This window comes from Cottoperca gobio, chromosome 13 (genome assembly GCF_900634415.1).
Source record: "Cottoperca gobio chromosome 13, fCotGob3.1, whole genome shotgun sequence".
NCBI classification, from domain to species: Eukaryota; Metazoa; Chordata; class Actinopteri; order Perciformes; family Bovichtidae; genus Cottoperca; species Cottoperca gobio.
The window spans coordinates 23,443,505-23,467,963 of NC_041367.1; the positions used below are offsets into that span (position 1 = coordinate 23,443,505).

At 38.6% G+C, this 24,459-nt stretch overlaps 2 protein-coding genes across 3 annotated transcripts in view; both read right to left on the reverse strand.

Annotated features, from left to right (window-relative positions):
- Positions 1 to 1,022: 1,022 nt before the first annotated feature.
- On the reverse strand, positions 1,023 to 2,568 carry lyrm9 (LYR motif containing 9). Its single transcript, XM_029446764.1, has 4 exons — positions 2,406 to 2,568; positions 1,814 to 1,956; positions 1,401 to 1,493; positions 1,023 to 1,312 (listed from the first exon to the last, which is right to left on the reverse strand). Exons 2-4 carry the CDS (start codon positions 1,931 to 1,933, stop codon positions 1,295 to 1,297), a joined length of 231 nt encoding a protein of 76 aa, XP_029302624.1. The 5' UTR covers positions 1,934 to 1,956; positions 2,406 to 2,568; the 3' UTR covers positions 1,023 to 1,294.
- A 5,292-nt stretch (positions 2,569 to 7,860) lies between these two features.
- The window catches only part of LOC115017680 (ATP-binding cassette sub-family G member 4-like), a 42,546-nt gene continuing 25,947 nt past the window's right edge, over positions 7,861 to 24,459 (reverse strand). For both annotated transcript variants that reach the window (XM_029446348.1, XM_029446347.1), the window contains exons 3-15: positions 22,460 to 22,577; positions 19,496 to 19,628; positions 19,236 to 19,286; positions 18,030 to 18,175; positions 14,802 to 14,925; positions 14,597 to 14,711; positions 14,368 to 14,510; positions 12,277 to 12,375; positions 11,993 to 12,161; positions 11,735 to 11,835; positions 10,051 to 10,209; positions 9,844 to 9,962; positions 7,861 to 9,202 (exon numbers count right to left, since the gene is read on the reverse strand). In XM_029446348.1, coding sequence (XP_029302208.1) covers positions 8,977 to 9,202; positions 9,844 to 9,962; positions 10,051 to 10,209; positions 11,735 to 11,835; positions 11,993 to 12,161; positions 12,277 to 12,375; positions 14,368 to 14,510; positions 14,597 to 14,711; positions 14,802 to 14,925; positions 18,030 to 18,175; positions 19,236 to 19,286; positions 19,496 to 19,628; positions 22,460 to 22,577 — 1,703 coding nt within the window. In that variant the 3' untranslated portion in view covers positions 7,861 to 8,976. The remainder of the gene's footprint in view (positions 9,203 to 9,843; positions 9,963 to 10,050; positions 10,210 to 11,734; positions 11,836 to 11,992; positions 12,162 to 12,276; positions 12,376 to 14,367; positions 14,511 to 14,596; positions 14,712 to 14,801; positions 14,926 to 18,029; positions 18,176 to 19,235; positions 19,287 to 19,495; positions 19,629 to 22,459; positions 22,578 to 24,459) is intronic.

The window sequence follows — 24,459 nt, forward strand, 5'->3', positions numbered from 1 at the left end:
AACTCAAAGTCCGGTCCAGACTCCTTATTTGTGAGCCCAGATCAAAGTCTTTTCATACTCAAATCAAGTCAGTTTTATTTCTATATGCCAATATCACAAATTTTCATCAAGGGGCTTTATAATCTGCACATCATACGATACACCTTGACCTTGAACCCTCGCTTCGGTAAAAGGAAAAAAGTCTACCATAGACAAACATAACATTTGCTTATTAAAATAAAATTGTGTCATGTAATACCAGTTACAGCATCAAAGTTCATTCTTGACCTTGAAAACAATAGTTTACAGAAACTATTAAATGTAATATTTACGAATTAACAAAAAGCTAGTAAGTGGACTTTGAGTTAGGACTGTTTTGTCAAATCCTAAATTGAACCTAAATGATGGAGTTTCCTGGGCTGAAGGGATGTGTCAATTAAATAGTGAGAAAACAGAAGTTGTATCAGTTACAAACAAAAAGAGAGCTACTTCTCCAACTTGGCAGTTTGGTCGTTCCTATCCCAAAAGGATGCCGAAAAACTTGTTAACGCGTTTACTACCGTAATGCACTATTCATCGGTCTTCACAAACAATCTATTGACAAACTAGTTATTTCAGAACTCTGCTGCCAGACTTTAAACTAGAACAACTGAGAGAGCATGTGAGCTCACATTCATCAACCTGCAATGGCTCCCAGAGAAGTCGTTTTGCTTTTAACTGACGCTCTTTTGTTGGTTATTCATTGGATTGTGAATTAATTGCACTTGTTTTAATCTGCCTGCTTTCATTTATTCTTGTTTCTTCACTTTGTTGTAAAGCACTTTGAACTACATCCCCTGTATGAAAAGTGCTAAATAAAGTGCTATATAAATAAAGTGTATTCAGCTCAGAACCTCAATCACTTGCTTGGTCTTTACCAACACTTGACTTTACCCTCTATAGATCTGCGTGTTGCTCTTAACACCTCTAAAAGTCACTGTGGACATAAGTATCAGTTCACGTCTTAAATCCCCCTCTAGACTGTAAATAAGACAGATAAGATGTACAAATTGAGGATGTATTTATTGAAAAATAAATACATTATATAGTCAACTCATGTCAATCTAACAGTATTTACACTTTTTATAGATAGTGAATATTATTGTCATTTCATATAGTACAGTCCTAACAGCATGATGTGTGAGGTCTTCCTTACACATCATGCTGTTCACCCACAATACAACACAACAAGCACTCGAGACTCAGAAACAGAACATTCGCCTCTACGACTCGTGTCAGGTGCAACACCCCAGGACATATTCATGGTGTACGAGCTTCACTTCTTCTTGGAATACTGTAAATCAAATAGAGAGGTGAAAATGCCAGTGTGTATTTACGGTATTTGCACTTCAGCTTGAAATTGAAAAGACCTTCATTCTTACTTTATCAAGAATCCAGGCTGCATCTGCAACAGCTCTTTGGATCATCACTTGTATCCTCTCTTTGTCATCTTCATCTGAGTGACTGGTGTAACCCTGGAAACCAAATGCAAATATCAGGATAATAAAGAGTTTATGTTTTGATGATCACTATGGGGAAGCATTTAGCAGAAAGAGCTTCATCTGTCCAAGCTAGGAAAACCACACATAGCAGGTTTAAAGATGACTATGTCAAACTTGCTTTCCTTGTTTATGGGCAGCTCAGATTTTTAGAAGTTTATATATGCACCATCAGTAGCTCAGTCCCGAGTTTAAAGGTTTATAAATGAGTCAGTTGTAAGCACAATTGTACACACATGTCCAATAACATTTAAAAAACAGTGTGCTTGTCATAAGTTGCTGCATGATGTCCTCACCTGTCTTATGGCATGTCGATAATGCTGCTGTATAGCTGTGGTGGGTAACTGCCTGCAGCACCTGAGGAGATGTCGATAGAGCTGCACTGGTGTCAACTCAGCTCCAACTAAAGGCAGCATTCCTTCCTCCTTTGGTTGAAATGCTGTTGGTAAAATGTTAAATTAATATTAATATCTATATTAACCATGCAAACAATGATTAATAAAGGACATTAATGGTTTACATTACTAAACAAAGCGTTAGTTTGAGTGTCTTGACTGCACTTATGGACCACTTCACAGACGTTACATTTGTCAGGAACATAGAAACATTAATCCAATTTGATGATAATGTTTCGTTTCATTTCATTTACGTGTTTTAAATGTGTCGATATCTTAATATACTTTATTCTGTGGCGTGTCCTTTCTGTATCCTTAGATGACCTGAGCTGCTAGCTAGCTAGCTATGCTCTCATTGGCTAGCTAGACAGAGCTGGTTTGGATGTAAACATTGCGTAGATAAAAAGCTAGCAAATGACGTAGTTGACAGAGAACCGTCACGTTATCACAGTAGCTAAAGTATCACCAAATACAAACTATAAGTCAAGTTTACTTAGTTAGCTGAGAACTGCAGTGAAGGCTGTCAGCCGGCGCTCAGCATCTTCAGAACCTCCTTGGAGTCACATTATGAAACCAACCAACCCTGTACACGGAAGTGTCCAACACTGGAGTCTTCTTCTCGTGCGGTTACTATCCACGTCCCATTGAAACACTGTCGCCCTCTGTTGCCTGGACTGAAAACAGGCTTTTGGTGGAATGAAGCTCAGAAGGCTACTTTTACTCAAGTACTGCACCTGCACCACAGCCTGTAGTCTCTGGTATGTAACAGTGCTTTTCCTAACTACTTAAATACTTCACAACTTCTACTCCACTATATCAAAATACAATGTAGTATTTTCTTTCTCTCCACTACTTGTATTTGATGTAGTTAGTAGTTTCTTTGCAGATGAATAGTTTGCACACATTATAGTTCCACAGCTCAACCCCTCCACGATATAATCAGAGCTGTAGCACGAATTAAACAAACACAACGTACCACCAGCCCTCCTGCCCACAGACACCAACAAGCAATTATTTAGATGTGTCAGATTGTATCCATAACACAACATGAAGGTCTAAATGCTGTTTCATGGCGTTCTCCACAGTAGCAGATATACCATTTTTATGGGGAAATACCAAATCAATTATTTATTCTTTAATTTATTAATGTAAATGAACCCTTTAACACATAAGCCTCAAAATGTCCGCCTGGTCCTTTTTGTTTATTATGACTATACAAAGGTCAGAACATGTCCTGTGAGTACGTGCTTTTGCCCATTTTTCCAGAATACTTGGAACTTTCAATATCTGGCAGTTATTTACAATTTACTTTAGTGTAATAACGAAAAACGGAATTTGATTTTAGAGTTTTAGTGAACAAAAAACACTGCAATTATACTTGAATAACCGATTTTACATGTTAAATTTGAAATTTGAAAAGTATAAAACTATTTACAATAAAATGTGTCAATCTTTGTCTTTATAACTAATAACATTAAAATGTATGAGTGTATGAATATTCTTATAAAATACCCACCAATTTAAATTGAATGTAAGGTTACAACGGCTACTAAAATAAATAAATTAGACTAATGTCTAATTATACTTATTTAATTTCTCAGATAATAAATAAAATCCCAGATAAAGCAACAATGTAACGTACTGTAGTCTACTTTTGATACTTTAACTAGGTTAACGTTGCGTTCATAATACTTACGTACTTTTACTTAAGTGAAATTTTGAATGTGGGACTTTTACTTGTGATAAGTAGTTTTATTTTTTACAGTATTGTAATACTACGTGAGTAAACGAATGCAAATAAACAAAACACAAGCCAATTAAGAAAACATCTTCACCAATTTGACAACACCTGTACAGGACTTGGAAAGAAAATAAAGAAAACACAACCAAAAAAAGAAACGCGCTGCAAGTAACGTCCATGACAAAGGAAACTAAAAGTGCGCAGGACTGGGACGTGCTCATTGTTGCCATTGTTTCAGGCTTATGAAAAATTGGCAAAAATGTAGTAAACAATTGTCACCAAGTAACATTCAAGGACAGAAATAAATTGCTCATTGCTTAATTAATGGTTAAAAACAAGTCAAAATAAGTTGCAGTCTTTACATTTATACTGATCATGTCCGTAATGAAAGAACAGGCAGCAGTTACTGATAAACTGTTTAATTACATCAGACGGGTCAGCAGAACCTAGTTAGTTTAATGAGCTTGTCCCATATTACGGTTTCTTAAAGTAACTATTAACGTTATACAGCGGATGAAGTTATGATGGGTACAGCACGCTGGATTAGAACCTCCATAAAATATCATTCATTGTCCGAAATAAACATTTGGACTCACTGTCAGTCAGTAAATGTATAATGGGAAAGTCCAGGGTGGCTCCTTTAAAACCGATTACTATTCCACAACCGGTCATAGAGCGGTTGTGTGTATGTGTATTTTCAGAATTTTTTATATCTACATTGCTTATTGATTTGAAAACCTTTTACAAATATGTTAGTATAAACTGGACGTGGTGTACAGAGTTGTTGAACAGCTCCACCTGCTGGATTCCTGTTGTTTGTAGAACGATGGAATGATATTATAAACAATGGAATAATATTCAAGAGCGTAATAAATATAATCCACATGTATCCACAGAACTACATCAAGACGTTTTTATTTATCTCAACATGTAATATTATGAGTATTTTATATAATACTTTTTGTATACTTACCAAACTATTCAATAATAACAATAATTACACAGTTAAAAGTTACACTTGTAACAGTGATGTCTTTGAGTCAAATGAAAATCAGAACACACTTAATCATATTTGCATAATATATATATATATATATATATATATATATATATATATATATATATATATATATATATATATTTAAGATGTAACACTGTCAGATTTCTGAATAATATATGGAAGCTTTGTATATGGTTTATTATACAAATACATATTTATAAAGTATGACTTATTTTTATTGCACTGTACTATTCAGGAAATATACAGTTTACAGTTTGTATGTGCAATATACACAAACATAAGGTATTCCATGTGACAAACTAAATACTTATAGAATCGTTTTTTACATTCAGTCTCAACTACCTGTGGTGACAGCTTCCTGTGTGTGAGGAGCTTCCCAAATAATATTCAAGAACTTAATAAATAGAATCCACATGTATAAAGTTCATTTATTAGAACTTAATGTCACTGTTGGTACATTTGCAGTCTTAGTGAGGGGATTACTTACCTACCACTATGGCTCCCAATAATCTCGAAGATTTGATGCCCTCAAACAAAAATAACAGTGTTTTCAAATCACTATATCAGAATCAGAGTCAGAATCTGATTAAGTAAGTTTTCACCTACAAGGAATTTGCTGTGGTACGTAGGTGCTAATCGTCAAATATATAAATGTTTTACATTATATACAAAATATAGACAGAAGGGACAAAATATAGACTGTAGACAATGTGCAATGTACAATATAAGCATTACGTTAATGTAACGTGTAGAGGGGGGAGGGAGAGACAGTGTCAGCGGGGGTCTCTGGCCTTGTTGATGAGGCCGACTGTAGAGGGAAAGAAGCTGTTCATATGGCGAGAGGTTTTGGTCCTGATGGACCGCAGCCTCCTGCCAGATGGAAGTGACTCAAAGAGTGTCCAAGGTGGGAGGGGTCAGCTGCAATCTTACCTGCACGCTTCCGGGTCCTGGAGGGATGGCAGATTGCAGCTGATAACCTTCTCCGCAGAGTGAATGACACGCTGTAGTCTGACCTTGTCCCGGTCAGTGGCAGCAGTGTACCAGATGGTGATGGAGGAGGTGAGGATGGACTCGATGATGGCAGTGTAGAAGTGCACCATCATCGTCTTTGCGAGGTTGAATTTCCTCAGCTACCGCAGGAAGTACATCCTCTGCTGTGCTTTTTTGACGAGACTTCAGGTCCTGGGTGATGATGGTGCCCAGGAAGCGTAAGCACTCCACTGTGTCCACAGGGGAGTCACGCAGGATGATTAGGGCCAGTGTGGCTGGGCTCTTCCTTAGCGTTGAGCTCCAAGTGGTTCACACTGCATCAGATCACCAGTCAGTTAATCTCCCACCTGTAGGCCGACTCATCCCCGCCAGAGATGAGTCCGATGAGGGTGGTGTTGTCCGCGAACTTCAAGAGCTTGACGGACCGGTGACTGGAGGTGCAGCTGTTAGTGTTAGTGTAACCAACTTGTGAAGTTATATCAATTATGATTATTTAGTTTAGAATTTCGTTGTATAAAAACATTTTTATGTATAATCAAGTATTAATTGTATGTTACCTTATTATTAGGCTATGTAATTTGTAGTTTGTAAACTTGAATGGGACGAGTTGATTTTTCCTCTTGTATATAAAGAGGTTTTGTATATATTCTTTAATGATGTCCCATTTTAAGCAAGTAGATTAGAACAATGGTCTTTTCTTCCACCCTCGTGTTCAATGGGTGTTTTTTTTGGCTTTGTGAGTAGGATGCATCTAGCCTGTTACTTCTGTCTTTGAGTAAAGTAATTATCCATTGGTAAATATGTTTCAGAAAGCTTTTGGCTTTCAAGGCAGAATTCAGTAGGTTATATTGTAAGGATGTTTTTTTAAAGATTATATGTGTGTAAACTTAATTCATAAAAAGGAGGAAATGTTAAGATAGTCTTAATGAACAATGTCTTATTCATTAAGTTTACAAATGATATATACCATATGTTCATGTCTGAAGATATAACATGAGATCCATGCCCTAAGGAAGTTAAGGGGGCCTCTCAAAGGTCATGAGAAGATGACCTCCACATCTGCAATAGATTGCCGTGGTGCCATAGAGTCTGGACAAGTCAATGATGATTGAAGTGTTGGGTGTGTCAGAAAGTGTGTGTGTTCATTTACAGCTCCTACTTAAGATAAAGATTCTCTTTGTCACTTGGGATACTACGCGGTTGTGCTTGGAAGCAGGTAGTGTTCTCTTTATTATTGTTTGTTGTACAACGAAATAATAATTAATCAACTATATCTGTGTCTGTGCTTTATTGATTCCTCTGTTTCATACCACAATGTTGTGAGCGATAAATATCTACGACAGTATCACCTGTCCTCATGGTCATGGAATATGAGTTTGCTATGTTCAAAACCACCAGTTGTTTGGAGTTGTAGCCAGAAGGTCATCTGTGAGTGGTGTGCTGGTAACCAAAGAGCCCACTGGTGGACACCAACTGTGAAGGTTGTCATGCTGAAAGATCAAGTCTTTTTGGGCCTCATTGCCCCAGAGGATACCTGAAGCAGCAGAAAGTCATTAAAGGTGAGAAGAACAATTTTCTTTGGTTGTGAAAGCAAACACTTGGGTGTGGGAGGAGTATGAGGAGGCCACACCCAAGTATTTCCTTTCTAATGTTGTTCTGCCTGCTATCAGACTGTGACCTTAAACATGACTTGGAGCACTACATAAAGCACAAGAGGCTGAGAGGCAGCAGCTCCAAGTCTAATTCTTGGTCCTCGGAAAACAGTTGATCGCCCCCTTCAGGTTGGAAGCACGTCCTTACCTCATACACTTGGGCAAGATGGAATGAAATAATGGGATTACAGATACAAGCGGCAAAAAGAAGTTGTCTTTCATGTCAAAAGGAGCCAGAGATCGTTCAGGCATCTAATTCCTGATCGACGCCACGTCCCAGTGGGAGGAGACGTATTCACTGAACATCAATAAACTGAGATATTCAATTGAACTAGTTAGATCAGTGTTTATTGGAATATCAGACACTTTACATAGCTGTACAGTACAGTTAAGATAAAACTATATCCAAAGGATATGTTTCAAAAGAGAATGAATGAACATATGGTGGTCATGATATGCCCCACCCCCCCCAACAAAAACGAAAAACAACAACAATACTGTTAATACAGTGGTAAATAAAATGTGAGCAAACCTCCAATTACAATTTTTCTCTGGTTGTCAAGTGCTCAGTATTTGTGTAACGTGCAGTCCAGGTGCATCAGGTTTTTTTTTTTAAATACATGTAATTCAAATAAAACATGAAACTTCAGATAGCACCAAACATGATTGAATGAGCATGTTATGTCCTCGTGACATTACTGGATGTAGTGTGGACACAAAAGAATAATGATACAGTAACTCATATATTTATCTTAAATACATCTATATTATTGGATTTACATATAGTACTAAATATAATACAGTACAGTATAAAATGATTAAGGCTTAATAATTTTTTATTTAAACTGAGATTTGAAAGATTTCAGATTATACTATGCAAGTCCAAAAAATACCAAATTTCGATAGACAATCATGGTAAAGCTTAATTTACAACTATCAACATGTTAAAAAAAAATCTAGCTCAAACAATGATTTTATTTTCATACACAGGAAGTAAATATTTTTAGACTACAAACTGCCACCCAGGTTCTGTCATATGCAAAAATATAGAACAAAAGAGCTCCAACAAACTGCTTTCTTCCAGTGTTCATTCTTTCAGGCACAATACATCCCACTTACTTTCCAGTGCAACAGTCTTTCCTCTAGGTTTTCTTTTTTACTAATAGAGCAATGTAAACACTCTGTATTTGCTTTTCTCTGTGGACCAAAGTCCTAACACTCAACAGTGACAGAATGGTAGCACACAGTTTAGAATAAACATGCGTGTCCACTCAAATAAGTGTCACTGTATCACTTACTTATTCTGGAAACATTTCTGTCTTGTAGGGTTATGACATATACAATATAGGTATCTGAATGTGGCTCAGTCTCTTTGCCCTTTGTCTCTGTGCACAGGAGTTAAGTCCTGATGTCTGAGGTAAAACAGGTATACGTTGATTTATAAGATGATTCTTCGCTGCTCTGCATCATCAGTCGCTGCACAGTTGTTGGCAGTAGAACAGATCACAATTTATGTTCTGCCCATTTAGCAGCAATGCGTACAATGGATTGAAAACAAAATTCCCAGATGAGAGGTTGTTTTCTGTGCACAGAAAAGAGAGCAGGTGTGGTATGACATGAGGGAGGGGCCTTGAGATTTGGAAGGTGAACAAAGCCAAACTTATCGCTCAGACTTGACCTTGTAGCGGAGGACAAGGTAGGTGGCCAGCCGCAGGACGATGAAGAAAATGCCAAGGACAATGAAATCCATGTAAAGCTTTGCGTCTTCCACATCCAACAACTGCAGAACCTCTTCAGGCTTTTGGAACTTACACACCTTCCCAGGACACTCAAGCTCTGAACGGTTCATCCCGTAGATGGACAGGATCACCCCTTCAAAGCCGTACCTGTGAGAGAGATACAAACCCTGAGACACATTCATAATTGCAAATAAATCATCTCCCGAAACAAAAAAGCTCAGAAGACTACGTATTTTCCAACTCTACTGATAGCTCCTATAGGCTACAATCTTCATACCAGACAGCAATATGAAAGCTGTGGATGGTAATCCTAGAGCCTAATCAGTAACGAGGGGAACAATGTAATATGTGGTGCTCAAGAAAAGTCACCCCAAAGAATAAATAAAGCATTAAGTCCATGAGTTCAGCCAAGTTAGCCATTAGCGTTAGACATAGCCACAATGTCCATAAAATAAGTGGTTTTAGACATCATGCGTTACAAAACTACTTAAAATCAACCTCTGGGGATCAGGAGCATCAATATGTTATACAAATGCTGTAGTTGTTAAAATGACAACTTTAAGTTATTACAGATCTATTACTTCAGTAGCTTTGGATAGCGTTTCCATCTCTAGTGAGAACATTGTCCTAATTAAGTGCTGAGAGGAACACAGTGACATTGAGACAGCTGGTGCACTAACACGGGGATGGGGATTCTATATGATACTTTCTTCTGGTCCGTCCAGCCGACCAACATCGGCATCCTTGTGCCCCACTGCTAACAAAACAATACTGATTGTGGTTCTCACCTGACATAAGACACATAGGAGGTCCACTGCAGGTACTTGGGGATTGTGTCAAAGTTCACAAAGAATCCAGAGAAAAGCAGCACTGGGATGGCTGTGACAGGTCCAACAAATGTGGCTACCTGTAGAAGGATGCAGAGGACATATTCTGTCTTATATGTATTACATGAGCCAAGAAATCCTAAATTCAACAATGCAAACATGCAGTACCTGTAATGAGGTGGAGGCGGCCCCAACCAGAAGGCCGAGGGACTGGGCTACCAGGGCAGTGCAGGTGGACAAGGCGAGGAAGAGCAGGTAGCGGCTGGCCTCAGGAGGCTGCTCTGTCATCCAGTACACTATGCTACAGTACATGATGGGGCAGATCACCTGAAATAACACCTTTATTAACCTTTGATCAGCGAAGGAACACTTCACCTCAAAATGAGACTTATCTAACGTATCCGTGGAAACTGCACTGAAGCTGATGCCACAACCAAAAAAACAAAGTTCAGCCCTGATCTTCCATCTCAGCCGAAACACAAACACTTAACGTCAAAGGAACGTTAGCACATTTTCATTTTCTTCAAAATTAAAATCTGCTTACAAACCTAACCAAACAAAACAAGTACAGTATGTTACCTGGGGTGAGAGGCAGATCACACATACAGTATATGATGTTGGTTAATGCTCAATAGACAATGATGGATATTGTGGTCTTCCTAAAGAGTTGAGTCTGATTTAAGTTTTGTTGGAGGCTCATATCCAGTTCTTAAGTGTTGAGGGCTGACACGTATCAGCAGTTTTTGGAACTTTGTTTATTGTGTCAAATCTTTGCATCGCTGCTCGGACGTCACTGTTTGTATGACATGACATGACTGAATATTAAAACATTACATTTTGACATTTATTATTTTTTTCTTCAGTTTTGATATGTTTGAAAACATAATATGGATAGTGGATAATGTAAATGTTGCCATTTCTTTTTTATGTGATAAAACGCTATCAAAAGTGTACAATAAATTCACAAGTATATGATATATATTGTACACTTGGCCTGCTCTTAATGCACCCACTTTGGCAACCACTGAAATAATAATAATAATAATAATAATAATAATAATAATAATAATAATAATAATAATAATAAGTGAAATAATTGAGATTTTAGAGGTAATAATGAATGTTTGGTTAGGTAACACTGGGGTTACTGCTACTTTACGATTTATATCTATGTTCTATGATTTGCACAATACATCTTTTTTTTTTTTTTTTTTAATCATCATCTTGTGCAATAATCACTGAATAAGTTTGGCTAACGTGGGAGTGATGGCGAGTTATTTTTGAGGATGTTTTGAGTTAGTTGAAAGTGAGTGTCGGTAGAAAACTACTCTTTAAAGTTTAGCTATAATTATTTTTTATTGGTGCCTTTTGTGTTCAGTTTGTGTTCAATTTGTTCAATAAAATAATGTGATATCTGTTTATTGTATATACAGTATATACTGTATATATAATATAGTATAGTATAATACTGTAAGTATTATCGTTATCGCAACATTCAACAACGTTATCGCATATGGCATATTTTTGTCATATTGTGCAGCTCTAATCTATGTCTTACTCAAGTACTCTTTTAAAGCAATATATACAATGCCATACACACAATCCCACTTATGGAACACGATGCACAACATGCTCATATTAGTATGTTTGTGGTACAAATGTGTTTAGTTTCGCTGGAGCCTGTCTCTGAATAATGACAGAAGCTTTCCCACTTTGTAAGTGTGAACTATCTGCCGGAGTGTAATCCACTGCAACTAACTGTAACTGACACTGGAGTGCAGTGGGCAATTATGTTAATGTTTTAGCTTTGTGTAACAGACTCTGTGAGACAATCCCAACACTGCCAGCTCACTTGGAATGGGATATCAGCCATGGTTTTGGCCAGGTAGTAGGCTTTCAGGCTGTACCAGTAGTTCAGGTGTTCCCTCAGGAACACAGACATCTCCAGAGGAACTAACAGACGGTGCACAAAAATAAATATTGACATTCATCTCTTATGCAATTCACAGTATATGGGATTTTAAAATTGGACCTCGTTGATTGGCACGACAGTATGAACAGAGAAAATAATGTAGATATGGGTTAATTCCCTCCCTTCGATCAGACTCACAGGTCAACACGGTTGGCATGAGCGCTCCAAACATGAGGAAGAGCATAGAGAAGAAGAGGAACCCGGTGTTGTTAAAGACCTTGCTCGCATCATTGCCGATGTTCAGATAGAGCAAGCCTATTAACACACCTATGGCGATGTGGGACATCAGTCTAAGGTGTGTCAAAACCTGGGAACAGAAAAAAACAAGACAAAATAAACATCCAGTCTCAGACAACTGCCTGATTGTTTTGGCACTTTCCACACAGCTATAATATTTATAAAATATTTTTGAACAAACCCACCTGGTCTCGACATATAATTATGAAGGTTCTCTTGAAGAGGATACAGAACTGTGTTAGAGTGCTTGTGGCAAAAGTATGGCTCTCTATGTGTCCAGCATCCTGGGGAAATGGAAACAGAAAATCCCAAAACAATGAAACATGTGTCTTTAATTATATCCAACATCACAAACGTGCAGCACAGCACATTCCCCTTCAGGGCCGGACACACAGACTGGTGAAACCAGGTGATCATTTGTTGATAAATACTTTTATTTTCAAGGAATAATTTGACATTTTGGGAAATAACATCTGTAGGATTAAACATACAGTATATTATGTACACCTTGCTATGTATGCAGATTTATTCAGTTATATATTATACTATATTTATATTATACTACAATACATATACTGTATTATACTATATTACAGCCATACTGTACTGTTATATTTCAACTCTATTCTATTCCATCCTGTTATGTTGCTGTACTACATATTATTTTATTTTCTATAAGTACCATTCACCTTATACTTTATCATATATCTCATACATAATCATTTAACACATATTATAATAATATGTATAAATCATAACATAATATACGTAATATGTTATGATTTATTATTACATCTCTATATTAATACAGACTACCACTAAGTGCCATTATTTAATCACATGTACACTAATAACATTAACTTGCTGACTCTGCTGCTATTAATCACGACTGTCACGTTAACCACACCACTTATTCTTTTATTTATCTGTACTGTCATTGTGTGGCTGCAACAACCAAATTTCTCCTCTGGGGTTCAAAAAAGGTTTATCTTATCTTTTTGTCTTTCTTACCTAAAGTGAGATGCGAAGATAACGCTCTTATCTCTGTTCTGTAAATATGAAGCTACAGCCAGGAGATGCTCTCTCAGCTTAGCTCAAAGAGTGAAGACAGGGGAGAAAGAGCTTTGACTGGCTCCGTCCAAAGGTAACAAAATGCAACATACCCTCAATGTTACTTAACATAGAAACGCAGAGCTCTCCTGAATGATGTAACTATCATATGACCTCCAGTTCATAAGTAACCAGTAATTCTTTCAACTTCATCTCTGAGAAATAAAATTATTACGGAATTCATCCAAACTTGATCCGGCATCCAAAAATAAATTGATTTAAGCTGCAGATTGTATCGTATTTAATGTAATAACCTGTCGTTAGTGGTGCACGTAACAGAACCACATATTTTCTAACAGTAAGGTACTACTAAAGTAGTTGTTAATCGTTTGTACTGATGACTTAACTGGGAGAGCCACACTTGAATCCACAATGAGTCCTTTTACATGTCAGTATGAATTAAACAATCGAGACAAAACAAGTTAACTAGTGAACTTTAATGGTGCTTGTAGGTGGATATTGTTTCCGTCAGGCAGTGCCAACTAAGCAAAAGTAAGCTCACCAGCCGCTGGCCCGAGCTTCACATGTAGCGTTCAGACATTAGTGTGGTATCTATCTTCTCATCTAACTCTTGGCAAGAAAGTGATTAAGTGTATTTCCCAAAGAAAACACATTATGTTTCTCATACTGTCTGTCTGAATATACCTGTATTCACCCTTTGCCTGAATCGCTCCGTTTTAGCGCCTGTGTCTTTAAGTGCCCAGTATGCTCTGATAGGCTTACAGAAACAAATTGCAAAGCTAGTTCTCCAGCTGTGGGTACTCAGATCAGGGCGGTACATTCTAATTTGACTGCATGAGAAATCTGAATAGCTTGTTGAATCCCATGTTTCTGAGCAAGGCAGGCCACATAATCTGACTGGGTTGTTTTATGTGTGTGTTGGTAGGCACTCCAGATAACCAAATGTACCAACCAAGCACTAAACAAGTTTTCCTGATACGTCCCCTTTAAAAGCTGACTTTGACACAGGGTCCCCTCCAAGTCAGAGCTCTGAAATTAAGTAATAATCATTGCACAAATCTTTTTGGTTTGTATTGTGCTCTAGTGGTGCTACCAAACACATTTGCAATGAATCATTTAACCACAAAGTAATTGGCACACAGTGAACCTGGGGGGCCCTAAGGATCTGAGACCCTATGCCAGGTGTCACATCATCTACTACATACCTTTGGGCACTTTGATGCACACACAGCTGTGCCATTGTTATCACATTGGTTCTTCTTCTCCTCTAATGCACACAGTCCACCTTGGACTGCCTCAAACAGCACCGGGTTCAAGTCTCCGTACTCTCCTGATGCCACTTCAATGACTGAACAGAAACACAGGTCATGAAGGAATTAGAATCATTCTCATCAAAGTGTAGCAACTACATGTATAAATGTGACGTGGACATACTGAAGTCTGCAGGGTTGTGGTAGGTAGGACAGTAAAGGCCAAGAGTCTTCAGGTAGGGGATGAGGTAAGGGACTGAGCCTTTGTAGATACACTGTCCCTGACTGAGAATGTAAAGCTGTGGAGAAACAAAATGGTTTAAGGTTGGAGATAAATGACCTTTCAAAATGATTTTCTACTGTTCCTCTTTTCATTTATAGACTTATACCTTGTCAAACATCTCAAACAGCTTGGCACTGGGTTGGTGGATGGTGCAGATGATGGTCCGTCCTCCCAGCGCCAGAGAGCGCATTAGTGAGACCACCTGGTAGCATGATGCACTGTCTAAGCCACTGAACAGAGAGAGACATACAGGCAGGACAAAAGTAATGAGCAGCTGGGAAGTAATCTGAGGGGAAGACATAAGCGAGTCAGGACCAAGGTGTCATGACAATGAGCCCCATTTAATGATTTATAATATTCTCCTTTTATTAAAAATAAGACATTAGTCAGTGTCAATAATGTGTAATATATTGTATAATGGTATCTCTGGTTGTCTATTGGAAACCCTTAAAGGTTCAATGTGTAATTCCGAGCTTCCAGCGCCCAAGAAATAGGGGGCAGCATTTCACCTCTAAACTGGGTCCATACAATGTCTAATGTTTCACCTCTAGAGGAACAAGTGGTATTACAGACTGGACGGAGCAGCTAGCTGTTAGCATGCTAACTTCAGTAGATATCTCTGCAACACAACACAGAGACGTGTTTGACATAACGTCAGCACTGTTCCCTCTTCACACTCTGTTCACAATGTGAGTTCATTGTTTTAATGTTTTAAGTTTAGGTTATGGCAGATCTTACACATTACACCTTTAAAGGAAAAGTTTTAAACTTTGGGAAATAAGCTAAATGAGCTCTGCCCAAAGGTAACAGAAATGGCCAGCACCTCTATAACTTACTAATTAACACTTTGTAACTTCTTTTTTTAATCAACTCAATCAAATAAATAGTAGTTTGTTTTTATTAGAGTTAACTGCCTTCTAATTTTGTAGGATTTGAATAGGAGCTAATGATTAAGTCAAAGTAGTAAATATATTTAGGAATGTGTATTTATGTCTTAGTTGTCTAAATGAAGACCAATGGGATGGATCCCCTTGTCTGGCAAGAGACCAGGCTCTTAAATAAAACAGATAATTCAGTTGAGAACCAAGGTGTTGGTCCATCTTTTATTCTAAGCGTTTTGAATGGTGAATGTTTTGTTGATAATTAAAAGAAAGATCTTTATGAAGAAATCCACTTCCATTTCAACATCAACAACTGAGCAAAAGGACATTTAAAAAAGCTTTGTCATAAAAATGTCTTAAATTTCCTTTGATAACAATGTGAGATTATGGTTTGTTTGACGGAGTTTTTCTGATGCTATCGGGCAATGATCACTAAATCCTAAATCCAAGACACCACAAGTGAGAATTGTGTCACTCCTAATGGAAGGAAATTGTATCAATTAGGATAGCCTTATAGTCTTTTTCAGATTTGGCGCTATTGGTTTAGTGATCAGCTTGGATAGGTTTGAGGTTACTGCTAACCTACTTGAGATAACTAAAAGCATTAGTCAGCCAATCAAGATTAAAGTCTCCCCTAACAATCAATTCAGCATCTGAATACCGAGAGAGTAGATCTGCTATTTAGCATCAGCAGAAGGGCGTCAATATACCCAAATCACATTGATTGAGTTGTTAGGCCCCAGGATAACCTTCAATGCAAGAAACTTGGAACATTGTAAGACAGCAACAGCATTCAGAACTTTGACATAGAAACATGATTTTACATAAATAGACACTCCACCTCCCCTTACAATTATGTCTATCTGATACACGTTGTAATCATGCAAGGCTGCATCACAGTCACCGTCAGTCTTCTTTACCAAGACTCAGTCAGTAGTACAGGTCTGCCTGAGACACTAGCGTTCTTAAATGATCTAGTTTTTGGTGCTGCAGACTCCTTACATTCAAGTGTATCAACCCCAGACCTTTCCTTTCTTTAAACGTGTGTGTATCTTTTAAGCAGACAGGAATGTGTCACAGAATGTGTTGCCCGATCAGTGATCCTATCTGGTATATTATACATAAGATTATCATGTACTACAGGCTATGCTGCTGTTAATAAAATAAAAGAAGAAGAGGGAAGGCCTAAAAGGAGCGTTTTCTGTAGAAAGCCCACCAAGCTGTAAAGCTGTTGGGCTTTTGGGAGATTTGGCTGTTGTTAAACTCGACCCACATTTACTTCAATAATTAAAAAGTTTTCTTTAAGAAATCAAGGTAACACATGGTGAGTGATTCATATACAAATGATCATTTTGGGGATGCAATATGTTTTTCAGCTCAATGATGGGTAAACAACTTTTCTTACATTCTTTTTGCTGTTTTCTATCTTTAGTACAAAGTTAAGCTTAAATGGAAAATTCCATATTATCACAACTTGGGTGTATTTTCATAGGCTGTGCCGTCCTTTCTATCATAATCAAAATGCTAACACGGAACTCATCCAGTTCAATGCTAAGATCTGGGACAAGGGTGATATTGCTAACATTAAGTTCCACGGTGCGAGAAACTGATCGTTCAGATGATCAATCAGGTTGTAAACAATCCAAAGTTTCATCCAGTTTATATTATACCATTTAATTTGGACGTATAACTGAAAAGAGTTCAACATAACCAGGAGGTTTGTTAAAATAAATGTCTGATCTGCTAGCTGGTGTGGAGGACCAGGCCAAAATAAATATTATCCACGTTTTAATAAACCTAAATGATCCTTTAATAAGGCTGAGGTGCAGAAAACCTGCGAAGACACAGCAAAGATGGTGGCTACTGTAATCATTATTGAGAGACTCTTTGAGAACTCTGTTGACGTTGTTTCATTTATTCTTCTATGCCAGACTTCATTTGTCAGAGCGCTAGGTTCCCAGTGCGTCCAAGCGCTCATACTTGCCAGATGGTACCATTGCAATTAAGAGTATAATCGTTAGGGTTTCAAAGTCATTCCAACACCATATGTCCAACTGTCACAAGACTCATTATAAATATGCAGCCAGATGTGCTGCCTGGACCAACTGAAACTGCCTTTGGGTTTTCTGAAATAAAATAATTAAAATGTTCAATCCCAATGTTCACATTGACAATTTGTCCATGCAATGAACTTGGCAAAGTATAGTGTTGGTACAAACTAGAACAACTACAACATAGGTTTTGTATTGTATTCCAATGGGAACACTTCTCTGGATGCATCAGGAGTAGCCAACGACTTAATATGGTTAACATTCTACTGTACATAGCATTTTCAGTAATGTATATCTTCTCAATGGAGGCACATTTCAAACAATGAAAATGTCATATGTTCTAAATTGTTTCATAAAATTTGATTTAGCCATCATCAGCACACCAGCATCTGTCTGTCTCACCTGGTGGGCTCATCAAAGAACATGACTGGAGGATTGTTGACCAGTTCGAGGGCGATGGCCAGCCGCTTACACTGACCCCCGGACAGCGAGCTGGTCCGTGTGTAAGCACATTCCAGGAGCCCTAATGCAGTCAGAATCTCATTCACCTGGACAGAGAAAGTCAGAGAGAGAAGGAGATTCACATTCAATAAAAAGCCTTTTCTTTACATTTGTACCCACAAAACTACACTAGCGTTATAAACTTTGCCATCGCCGATGCTTTTAGAATTGTGCTTCATTCAAAAAGTATAGACTGCAAAGAGAATTTTGAAAGTCAGAAGTATTTTTTTTACGCTTGATGACATGATCACAGTCACTGATAGAGAACAACATAATACATCCACACAAATATATCATGGTGATTGGGATCTATAACAGAAACATAATCATATTAGAGAATAAATAACATAAATCAGCAATCATTTCACCACTACTACTAAAGGTGCATTAGTTTTTTTAATTTGTATACAGTATATATACACCTGAGTAGGTATACAAAGCAATCTACAAAGTGTACAGTACATACCTGGTAAAAATGGCCTTTTGTCCAGATTGGGAACATAGGTGTTTCCACAGAGTGGAGCATTCATATCAACCCACATGGTCCTCCATATTAACTGTGATTGGCTGGTTAAGTTTAGATATGAACTCTGTATGTTTAGGGTCAGGATTTAGTATTCAAGGCAAAGTAATATTGTTCGTAGCTTTTTTCTGAGTATGTTAAAGTCCAACATGGGTTTCCCACATAAATAGTAACAGAAATGTCCATGTTAGCTGTCAATCTTTTTCCTATGATAATGCTAAATCTTGCTATTCTGACAAGTCTGCGCTGCACAAGCAGTTTCAGCTTTCTTTGTAGGTGTTGATCTGAAGACGTGTGATTATGTGTCAGCATTTGCACATTAGACAGCGATTGGCTGTTTTAAAATGTGTGATGCACCTAATCTATTTTGCCGAGGGAACATTTGAATCTCAGATTTGAGGGAAAAGCACAGACATCTCCACCTTCAGCAGAGGAATGTGAAAACACCTCTCCAGTGACAAACTTTGCACATATAGAAGTTAGTGTCATCAAGGTCAGACATCTTAGGGGACATAAACAAAAGTAAAACATATGTTTTAATATAGAGGATCTTTAAGCTAGTAGATGCTATTTGTTTAGCTCACCAGTTCTTTCTTCACATCCATAGATTCATTCAACTTTAAGTTGGCTGAAACCTGCAGCAAAGACAAGAAAAAAGTGTCACAATCATGTAACACAACAGTTATTTCACAAGCCCTTCTGCAGCAGGCTGTCACAATATCAACCTTTTCATTACGGGTTCAGACAAGATAATAACATCATGACCACAAAGTCTCAAAATAAAAACACACTTTGAGGATGAGTTTTTCTGGCTGTGACATGACCGCTGTCAGTAACAACTCACCATCATGGCCTCTCGTGCAGTGAGGTGTGGCAGCAGCATGTCTTCCTGCATGATGTAACAGGACATTTTCCTGAATTTCCTCAGGTCTCTGGGTTTCCCATTTACCCGGATCTGACCCTTCATCCCCGTTTCCCTGGGCGGCAGAAAGGACACACACATATTAGACAGTTCACTGGGCTAGGCATACTGTACTGGTAGGAATAGACGAAACTCTTAACACACAAACACATGGGCTCCTGCACCAGTTAAGTACTGTGAAGCCTTACTTCCTGTATTGATTGTGTGCATGTGATGTCACGCTTATTTCCCAACCCGGAAATCAGTCATGTTGGATGATATACACAACCAAGACGGTGGCCGTTCACGTGTGAGTTGCTGCAACGCTTCGTAATTTTCGTTGTATTTAAACGTCTAAGAATGAAAGAAAATTCCAATCGTGTGCGCAGTGTATAATTGTTGTAATAACGCTACTCGTGACCCAGAGAAACGGTTCTTTAGATTTCCTACAATCATCAAAAACAACGATCCACAAAAGAGGGATGAAGTACTGTCTACTGAACGCCGTACGCTGGTTTAGCAAAATAACTTGTGAGGATTTAACAGAAGAAAAAACACAATTCACCCGTGTGTGTGGCAAGCACTTTATATCTGGTAAGAGCTCATGCTAAAGCTATGTTTACGTTAGCGAGGATAACATCGCCGCTCTTCTCACTCACAAACCACGGCTTGAGCGGTGTATCTCGAGATCTTTGAGAGTGATTAACACGGGCATGGACGAGCACCCTGTCATCTTTCAGTGGTTTGGTAAGAAGACTACCAACCCAGCCAGAAACAAAGACATTATAAGCATCTAAGCTCTTGTATGCCTTCATTTGTGCGTTGGTTGCCCACGACGTTTGTAGCACAAGGTAGTTCACAATATCTGGATATTCAATCGGCGGTAATGAATCTAAATCCTCAATATAATCCGACGGCTTTAGCGTAGGTTAAGGCAGCAAATTTGGACTTTTTCCTCTGAATCTTGCCTTTGCAGAAGACTCCAGAGAGTCACAATACTTCTAAGAAGTCGTTGTATTGTTGTAGTTGTTCGCTTTAGACGACATTTTTGATTTGTATATCATCCAACATGGTGTCGCACGCATACGTTACAGTTTTGTCACGTGTTTGCACACGAAGAATTGCAGTATACAGGACTGTCTCAGAAAATTAGAATATTGTGATAAAGTTCTTCATTTTCTGTAATGCAATTTAAAAAAACAAATGTCATGCATTCTGGATTCATTACAAATCAACTGAAATATTGCAAGCCTTTTATTATTTTAATATTGCTGATTATGGCTTACAGCTTAAGAAAACTCAAAATCCTATCTCAAAAAATTAGAATAGTTCCTCAGACCAAGTAAAAAAAAAAGATTTACAACAGCAAAACAAAATCAAACATTTGAAAATGTCCATTAATGCACTCAGTACTTGGTTGGGAATCCCTTGCACGGATTACTGCATCAATGCGGCGTGGCATGGAGGCAATCAGCCTGTGGCATTGCTGAGGTGTTATGGATGCCCAGGATGCTTCAATAGCGGCCTTTAGCTCATTAGCATTGTTGGGTCTGGTGTCTTTCAGCTTCTTCTTCACAATACCCCACATATTCTCTATGGGGTTCAGGTCAGGGGAATTGGCAGGCCAATCGAGGACAGTAATGCCATGGTCAGTACACCAGTTACTGGTGGTTTTGGCACTGTGGGCAGGTGCCAGATCATGCTGGAAAATGAATTCCTCATCTCCATAGAGCTTTTCAGCAGACGGAAGCATGTAGTGCTCTAAAATCTCTTGGTACACAGCTGCATTTACTCTGGGCTTGATGAAACACAGTGGACCAACACCAGCAGCTGACATGGCTCCCCAAACCATCGCTGACTGTGGGAACTTCACACTGGATTTCAAGCAACTTGGATTTTGCTCCTCTCCAGCCTTTCTCCAGACTCTGGCGCCTTGACTTCCAAATGAAATACAAAACTTGCTTTCGTCTGAAAAGAGGACTTTGGACCATTCTGCAACTGTCCAGTGCTTCTTTTCCATAGCCCAAGTCAGACGCTTCTTCCGTTGTCTTGAGTTCAGAAGTGGCTTGACCATGGGAATACGGCTATTGTAGCCCATTTCCCGGACACGTCTGTGAACAGTGGCTTTTGATACCTGGACTCCAGCTTCAGTCCACTGTCTTTGAAGCTCCCCCAAATTCTGGAAGCGACTCTTCTTCACAATGCTGTTAAGGCTGCGGTCATCTCTCTTGGTCGTGCAGCGTTTCCTGCCACATTTCCCCCTTCCAACAGACTTTTTGTGGATGTGCTTTGAAACTGCACTCTGTGAACAGCTTGCTCTTTGAGACATTTCTTTTTGTGTCTTACCCTCCTGATGGAGGGTGTCAATGATGGTCCTCTGGACAGCAGTCAGATCAGTAGTCTTCCCCATACTTGTGATTTAGTTTACTGAACCAAGCTGAGTGTTTTTCAAGGCTCAGGAAACCCTTGCAGGTGTTTCGAGTTAATTAGACGATTCAAGTGATTTGTTGAACACCCTACTAGTATACTTTTTCATGATATTCTAATATTTAGAGATAGGATATTTGAGTTTTCTTAAGCTGTATGCCATAATCAGCAATATTAAAATAATAAAAGGCTTGCAATATTTCAGTTGATTTGTAATGAATCCAGAATGTATGACATTTTTGTTTTTTTAATTGCATTACAGAAAATAAAGAACTTTATCACAATATTCTAATTTTCTGAGACAGTCCTGTATATATGCATATGCCTGTGATGAAAGCTCATTTCTCTGAAGTGTGCTGCTTTTAACCACAAATGTTTTTTCTAGATAAGAAAGAGCTACTTTGTCTCATAATATTGAGGATGAGATAACAGCCCTTTTACTTTGAACTGTAAAATAAAAGAGACTTTTGGCACTCGCACCTGTATCCAGCCAGAATGTTCATTAAGGTGGACTTCCCGGCCCCAGAGGGCCCCATGATTCCTATCAGCTCCCGACTGCAGAACCTTCCAGACAGGCACTTCAGTAAGGCTTTGAAACCTGGGAACAACAAAGGGGGCATGGATGGCACTGACCACTTAAGCCAGGGGTGTCAAACTCATTTTAGTTCAGGGGCCACATGCAGCACAATTTGATCTCAAGTGGGCCGGAGCAGTAAAATCACAGCATAATTACCTATAAATAACGACAACTCCACATGTTTCCCTTCGTTTTAGTGCAAAAAAGTACAAGTACATTCTGAAAATGTTAAAATTTGATATTTTTTACAAAATATTATGATCAACCTTAAAAAAAAGTTGCAATTTCAACAATATTGTGTGTCAGTTTATCATTTACACATGTCTGTTACAACTTACAGATCACAGTGTATCTGCAAAGCAAATTTTTAAACTTTGCAAAGTCATCCCGCGGGCCGGATTGGACTCTCTGGTGAGCCGGTTTTGGCCCCCGGGCCGCATGTTTGACACCCCTGACTTAAGCTTTGGCTGCTGGCTACATTAACATTAACAAGGAAAGTACCACATCATTCAACAAGAGCCTACTTGTCAACTTTTGCTGTCTGTATTTTTGTTAATATACTAACTCTCAAGTGTCTCTAACAAATGGAAACACATAAGAAAGAGTAAATATTAAAAATCAAAATGAACACTCAAAGCTAGGGCTGTGTATTGGCAAGAATCCGGCGATAAGATACAGTATGTATCGTGATACAGGCGGTACGATTCCATATATTGCGATGTTGTAAGCAAGCGATATATTGCAATTTCTTTATTCTTAAAAACTAACTTTAATGGAGATGTGGATGCAGATGGAGACAGGTTATTGGGATTAAGCGCCTGAAACATCAACTGTTTAACAGATTGCACAGAATTATGAATATAATACTTATAATAATAATAATAATAATAATAAATTGTATTTATAGGCGCACTTTTCATTTGAGTAAACAAAACTTAAAGTGCTACAGAGTAAAAAAGGTGAAGGCGATATACATAAAAAATATAAAAACATTTGGTAGACAGACAAGACAACAGATGGATGGTTAAAGTCTAGACAAATGCTCTGTTAAAAAGATGGGTTTTTAGGCCTGTTTTAAAAGCATCCACAGTCTGGGGTTTTTACTACTTACTGTAACACTATTAACAACTTTTACTTAAATAACGCCGTGACAAAAGCCAAAATGAAAGATAATTTGGTCAATTCGTCAATTCCCTCTGCACTTGTGGTGTTTAGACAGAAGAATCGACCAATAGAAGTTCTGTCACGGCCACGCCTCCTGTCATTCCTTGTGTTTCTAATGTTTTCCCTTTTTCCTGTGTCGTCTGCTTGTTTCTCTCTGTGTATGTGTCTGTGTTGTGGGCGTGTCGCCCCCCTCACTCTCCCTTGATTGCAGTTCAGTCAACTCACCTGCTCCAAGCCTCACTCCTGCCATCCATTAACTCATCAACCCATCAGTATATCAACCCCAGTCTTTAGCCCCTCGTCGCTAGATCGCCTACTCAGCTACAGTAGTAGTTTGCGTCTCTGGCTGCTTGAATTGTGGATTCAAGTACATTTTCTTGTGTGTTTTTTCGTATTAACTCTTACTGGTTTTTGTGCTACAGGGTCCCTGGCTTCCTGTCCACCCACCCGCCTGCCTGCTACCCACTTCACCCTCTGCCTCCACAAGCCGGATGTTCTCTGTCCTCTGTCCCCTTTCCCTGGAAACCCCTTCAATAAACCTCCCACCTATTGCTCCAAGTGTGTGTCCTGCGTTTGGGTCCTTCCCTTGTTGCACACGTGACAAGTTGCTAGTGTAGCAACAAGGACATGATCCCTCACCACCTTCCCACTCGCCCACCAACCCTGCTGATACGGTTGACTGGGGTTTCCAGTTTCTGCTGCGTCATCAGGAACCCTCAAACACACTAACTGACTTTAG

Excerpts from the sequence above, each read along its gene's own strand:
- lyrm9 (XM_029446764.1), bottom strand. The coding sequence starts at position 1,933 with ATGCTGCCTTTAGTTGGAGCTGAGTTGACACCAGTGCAGCTCTATCGA. Across the intron at positions 1,494-1,813 it reads ATCGACATGCCATAAGACAG|GGTTACACCAGTCACTCAGA; the intron begins GTGAGGACATCA and ends TTTGGTTTCCAG.